Source organism: Neltuma alba, unplaced genomic scaffold (genome assembly GCF_004799145.2).
Source record: "Neltuma alba isolate B1F8T4 unplaced genomic scaffold, ASM479914v2 tig00012649_pilon, whole genome shotgun sequence".
NCBI classification, from domain to species: Eukaryota; Viridiplantae; Streptophyta; class Magnoliopsida; order Fabales; family Fabaceae; genus Neltuma; species Neltuma alba.
Genome location: NW_021637084.1, coordinates 25,886 through 31,885, shown reverse-complemented (window position 1 = coordinate 31,885; position 6,000 = coordinate 25,886). Strand labels below are relative to the sequence as shown.

The following is a 6,000-nucleotide window of genomic DNA, read 5'->3' as shown; positions in this document are numbered from 1 at the left end:
AACACAAGAAATTGACACAGAAACAGAGCATCCGCAACCTGCAGGTCAACAGAAAAGAGAAGGAATTAGGAAGAAAAAAGCCGAGAGAGAGAGAGAGAGAGAGAGATTTTAAATACTGTGCCTAAAAATAGATGGAGACCGTTTATCAGCATATATTCAGTATAACCGATCGATTCTCCACCTTTTCTTTGGACTCCTTGAGAAGAGCTTGGAAGTACTTCGACTTCTTAATTTTCCCAATGTCAATATCTCCCGTTTTGCCAAAAATACACCCTGGAGGCTTTTTTGCTTGTTCAAACGCTTGGCTGAGGGAATGACACAATTAGCATCAGAACACAACTTGACATGAGCTATATTCTAATCAGAAGAATTGACAGGAAATTGCTGAAGTATCCGTTCAAGGCATCAGCTCCAAAGAAAATTTAAAATAGTCCTATTTCCTAGTTCACTCCGTACACAGAAAGCAGTGATCACATTAGGTTCGGAAAATGATATGACACGATGAACCAGCAAATAAATCATAACCGTATGCACTTTAACATTATCAGCACCCCACAATCAATCGTTAGGCTCTCACAAAACAAAAACATATCAAATTAACCTCTAAGACCTCTGTGACGTGCGAAAGCACCGTATTGACCGGTTATGAGTAACTAAACTAGAAAACATCGAATTTCATAAGCTCAACAGAGGCGAAGTTTACTGGAGATGAAGACAGGAAAAAAATAAATATACCGATCGGAGTCTGGAATGAGGGATCGACGAGCGGTGTCGATTTTCCCCAGGACTTCACGGCGAATTGGACGTATATAGGCTTCATCGACATCGGAGTGGCAGTGAGAGTCAAGAAAGCCGATGAGGCGAAGCCCGAGGATGTACGCCGACTCAAAATCATCTCTCTGAAGGGCAAGATCGGCCCCGAAGAGAAGAGAGTGAAGCCTCTTGAGATTCTCGTCCGCTTGCTTCCTCCAGCATTTTTGTTTGGGATCATCGTTCTTCCCTGGAAGAGAAATAGAAGGAGAAGCAGTAGCAGAATGGCGGCCTGGAGATGTGCTTTGCTTGAGCTGCCCCTCTCCCGCCATTTTCTTTCCTTTTTTCTGCTGCCTCGGTTCGAAATGTTATCCACGCGCGCACATATTAAACGACCAAACAGGCCGCGACCAGCCGGACACGGCGCAAATTCACCTAAATCTCCCCTGCAGTGGTTTGAAATGCGAGTCGCCTTTTTATTTTATTTTTCCTGGCGACAGAAATGCGAGTCACATTTGTTGAATGTTACATTTAAAACAAAAGGGAATGATACATATTTCTAGACTATTTAGGATTTTAAAAAATCATTTTGAAGGTACGTATGCATTTTCTTTTCTTTTTTAATTTGGTATTTATGTATTTTGTTAAAGCGTAAATAAATTAATCACTCTCATAGATGTACATAACGCTGACTCGAATGCAATTTTTTTTGGGTACAGAAGGTAAAATCTGAAAATAAATTAGAACTTTGATTCAAATTCAACTTTTATCGTCACTTTCCAATAATTTGAAATAACTTTGACTAACTTTGCTCCCAAAAAGAAAAAAGAACCTAATAAACGTCTATTAAGAATGGGCCGTTTCCAACTCGTAACATGACAGGTGAGAGCAACGTGCTGTGACCAGTAAATCCCAAATTCGATGGGCCTTGAATGGGAATTCATAAGCCCATTTTTGTCAGAAAATGAAAATTGATGAATTCAGGTTAGTAGATCACATATGGCTTGATGTTGCTGAATTACAGATGTAGAAAGTAGAATTGGCAGTGAAGATTTAATGGGCACATGATCAGAGCCTTGGCAGCTCTCCACAATCTCGAGTTTCTAATGCGGCGGAAAGGAGTGAAGAAAGTCGGATTACGGCGTCGTTTGGGGTCCAGGAGGCTTCAATAACGAAATTCTGAATTGATTTTTAAGATTTTGCGCAGGAGAAAACGAACCTAATTTGTGGGAGTGAACAATGATTAGGTTAGGTGGCAAACCCACAGAAAGGCTGAAAGCCACATTAGTGGTGGGTGGTGACTATGATAACTGGCTCGATGCTTTTCTGTGGAGAAATTCTGAGAGAAATCTCCACCAGAGAAAGGACCAGCCGAAGCAAAATAGAAAAGAAAAATAAAATCCAGCAGCATTTGAAGCTGAAAATCTGCAGAGTCAAAACATTAAACGAAAAAGTTTACATCAACAAGCTCCCTAACATCGAACCGACGGCATATAGATGCATCAAGTCACATCAGCAACAAAGATCGAACGAGTCGTGGAGACAAGTCCTGAAAGTCCTGCAAATCTTATTGGGAGATTCCAAAGCCACTCTGCTTATTCCTTAATAATAATCAGACCTCAAGCTACCCTCACAGCACAATTGTGAATGAAGGGACTAAGCTTGGCGTTGCCAGATTCAATTCGCCGCCACTGGAGCTCCTCAGCGGAAGGATCAGGGCAACAAGTGTAGATCGTCAAGCCACGCCCAGAAGAACACATAGCAGTCGCACCGATTACGAGCAGCTCATTCCCCAGAGACTTGAAGGCCACGCCCCAACCTCCTTGAGCACTTGCCATCACTGGAACTGTTCCTAACTTCTTCCATGAGTTGGTTCGCTTCAGATACGTTTTGAGCTCGTTGGAGGAGGCGTCGAGCGCGTAAAGCTGATTATTGGCGACAGCAACAAGTGGTGGGGACCGGCAAACCGACACAGGAATGTCTTTCAACATGTCGGGAATTGAGTTCCAAGTGTTGGTTTCCTCGTCAAAGAATTCCCCACAAGTCAGGACGTTTTGTTGCTCATCTTGTCCCCCAATTACATAGAATTTTTTGTCCATGTAACAACCCGAGCAGGACTTTCTCTTCCGATTCATCCTAGGCAGAGATTCCCAAGACTTGCTCTTTGAATTGTATTTCTCAGCAGAGTCCAGGACTTGAGAATAAGTTGTGGTGTCTTGACCACCTGCGACGAAAGCATAGTTACCAGAGGTGGCCGATGCAAACAGACACCTAGGATTGATCATGGAGGGAGCCTTCAACCATTGGTTTGTTTCCACCTCGTACTTCCAAACAGCAGCTCCATCGAACTCCCTGCCTGAAACAAACAAGTGGGAGCCTGCAAAGAATGACTCCTTATCTCCGTGTGTGAAATTGTAGTCCGATGGGGTAAAGGGGAGCATCCTGCAAGATTCGAAATGTTCATCGAAGACCCACCAATTGGTCTCTCCACTTGCTAACATGAACACACTGGGCTCTTTGAACCCTATTTCTCTCCTGATTTTGATGATTTCACCACTCTTCACAAGGGCTTGAAGCCTCTTGTTCAGAAAGCATAGTTTCCAATGCTCAGATCTTGGAAGCCTGGCCAAGATCAGGGTCTCTAGCTCGTCGCTCAGAGACGGGATATCATAATCTGCATCCTGAGGTTCATCAGCTGAGGAACCACCTCCCCTGTTCTCCATAGCTTTCTTCTTCTTGCTCGCCTTAAAGCTACTTCCAGTGCTCCAGACAGGCAATGTTTTCTTACTAGTCCTGGTCATTGTTATAGTCATATCAATATCATTTCTGAGCCACTTTGCCTCGTTTTCCTGGATAGTCAATAATCTGTATTCAGGAAAGTATCAGCACAGTAGCAATCACTAGCGTGAAATATGGGGATTAAAGAACTCTGAAGACAGAAGCACACATGTATACACTCGTTTAACAGACACTTGGCCTTTCATCAAAGATTGATCAGTACCATTCGCCGTTTCACTCAATCTGATGCTTGAAGCAAGAGGAAAGCTTATTCTTTGCCCCGTCAAGAGTCTAACAAGCAAATGACTAAATCACAGGAAAAATCTTCTCAACGGGGGGAAATGACAGACTAAAGAAACAATTTACAATTCGGGAGTAAACCAAAATTCAAGAACCAATGCCTCTACACGAATGTAAAAGTAAATCCCGATCAATTTCTCAACCGGCGGCTGAATAAACATGAAACCTCCGAAAAGATGCTTACCCAGATGACAACCGAGCAGAAAAATCAACGAAACTTAATCATGGGTCGATCGTGGATCATAGATTAACACATAAAGATGCACAGGGTTGAAGGAAGCGGAATGGAGAAAGAAGACAACGAAGCTCTAAGGCAATGGAGTGCCCATCAGGAACATGAAGCAAGGCCGCGAAAGGGAAGGGGGAAACGGTCATAGGAGAAGTCATACATGAGGGGGGGAAGACAAGAGAAGGAAAACGCCAAGCGCAGAAACAGAGAAACAAACAAGAAAAACGAAACAGTAACAGAAGAGGAAGGTTACAAAATGAACAATTAAGAAGTTAGGCGAGGCTAAACCTATCTGGTGCTACCGATGGAGGCAAGTGAAGGTGAGGTTGAGAATGAACAGAAGGAGCGTGAGAAGAGACGACAAGAAAGAAGGGAGAAAGAGAATGGAGGGACGAGGCCATCAAGGGGAGAGAGGTAACACAAGAGACGCCCACATGACGGGGCAGAAACTGGAGAACTGGAAAATAGGGCTTGATCAAGGAAATGCCTTGTGCCCTTTGGCTTCGGCCTTAAAATACACCGAATGGAGTTGTTAATTAATAATACAATCAGGTTAAAGGCTGAAAGTTGTTGGAGCAATTTTCACGAGTCCCTTTGAAATTTTCAATAATTTCTGCTCTTCTTTTTGCCAGAATAATTTTCGCTCTTCTTTATATAAAGAAAAGAAAAACATATCATGGCTAATGTTGAATATGAAGTTTTTGGTGCTAAAAAAATTATTACTACCTCCGGTCCTATTTATAAGACTTCGTTTGCAAATTATAAACGAGGTGCTATAATTAAGACTGGAGGTAGTATAAGTTTTATTGGTGAAAATAATTGGACAAATTTTCATACACAATACTTTGCAAATTTTGCACACACATTGGTAAACCTTTTACAATTTTTCCAAACTAATTAAAAGGTTGTGACTACTTGTGTTTGTTAAAATTTAAAAGTATTTAACCAAGGAAAAATTTTAAAAGTAGTGCTAGTCATTTAATTAATTATTATTGGTATTATTGCATTCGGAAGTTGTAAAAAAAAATTGCGGAAAATTATTCAATAAGTGTATATTTACTATAAAACCAGAGGGGAAGTTATTGGACCAAAAAGGACGAGGATGGAATTGAATAACAGACAATTAAGTGATGATTTTCCCATTGATAATACGGACGATGAAAACATAAAACGTAGAGAATTAGGGTTTGTTTGATTTTTTGTTTTAAAAATAATCTTTTGTTTTTAAAAATAGAAAAACAAAAACACTTGTTTGGTAATTTGTTTTTAGTTGATTGTTTTAAAAAATAATAATAATAATATATTTTTAAAAACTGAAAAACCAAAATAACTTTTATATGTTTGTTTGTTGTTGTTTTTGTGTTTTTTATTTTTTTTTTGTTTTGAAAAATTGGAGAAATTTTCTTTTCTTCTTCTCTACTACTTACTACTTATCACTACCGGTAATAACTACTACTTATCAAAGTGTAATTTTTTATATTTTTTTCAAATTATTTTTCAGACATAAAACGTACAGAATTAGTATTCTGTTTCATTTCTGGATGATTTTTACTTTTACACTATAGAAAAAGATAATTAGTTTCTATCGATGATGAAAGATGCTCCTAGTTTTATATTAAAAAATAGATAAATAAATTTCATCTAAGTAACTATGATTTAGGACAAAGAAAGTTCAAAGCACCACAGTGAGAAACTGCTCTAAACAGTGGCTGAGCTGTCAAGGTCCAGAGTTAATTCAGGAAAATATTTTTGTATAGGTCTTCATTTTTAAAAACAAATTTGGCGTTAAATATAATTTTATATTTCTAAAATCAACTTATTTTGATCCGTTTAATTGATTTTTTCAATTTCCTTATATTTATGGAAATCTATAGAAAAAATTGGGGAAAAATTAAGTCAGATCACTAATGCTCTGAATTATTCTGCACACAAAATTTGTAAAG

The 6,000-nt window shown here is 39.3% G+C and overlaps 2 protein-coding genes across 5 annotated transcripts; both read right to left on the bottom strand.

Annotated features, from left to right (window-relative positions):
• Window positions 1–181: 181 nt before the first annotated feature.
• On the bottom strand, window positions 182–1,161 carry LOC114729607 (ATPase family AAA domain-containing protein FIGL1; the record flags this gene model as incomplete). The annotated part of the gene is made up of 2 exons (XM_028916636.1): window positions 736–1,161; window positions 182–305 (listed from the first exon to the last, which is right to left on the bottom strand). Coding segments are annotated over exons 1-2 (471 nt in total), but the record flags the coding sequence as incomplete, so codon positions are not given.
• A 753-nt stretch (window positions 1,162–1,914) lies between these two features.
• On the bottom strand, window positions 1,915–4,505 carry LOC114729603 (F-box/kelch-repeat protein At3g27150-like). 4 transcript variants are annotated; one of them, XM_028916628.1, is made up of 3 exons: window positions 4,013–4,505; window positions 3,752–3,834; window positions 1,915–3,599 (listed from the first exon to the last, which is right to left on the bottom strand). In XM_028916628.1, the coding sequence occupies exons 2-3, from the start codon at window positions 3,752–3,754 to the stop codon at window positions 2,370–2,372; spliced, it is 1,233 nt and encodes a 410-aa protein (XP_028772461.1). In that variant the 5' UTR covers window positions 3,755–3,834; window positions 4,013–4,505; the 3' UTR covers window positions 1,915–2,369. The 4 variants fall into 4 exon arrangements, with proteins under 4 accessions (XP_028772461.1, XP_028772463.1, XP_028772462.1 ...); XM_028916630.1 differs by having other exon boundaries at window positions 1,915–3,615; window positions 3,752–4,505; XM_028916629.1 differs by lacking the exon at window positions 3,752–3,834 and having other exon boundaries at window positions 1,915–3,615.
• Between the last annotated feature and the right edge of the window lie 1,495 nt (window positions 4,506–6,000).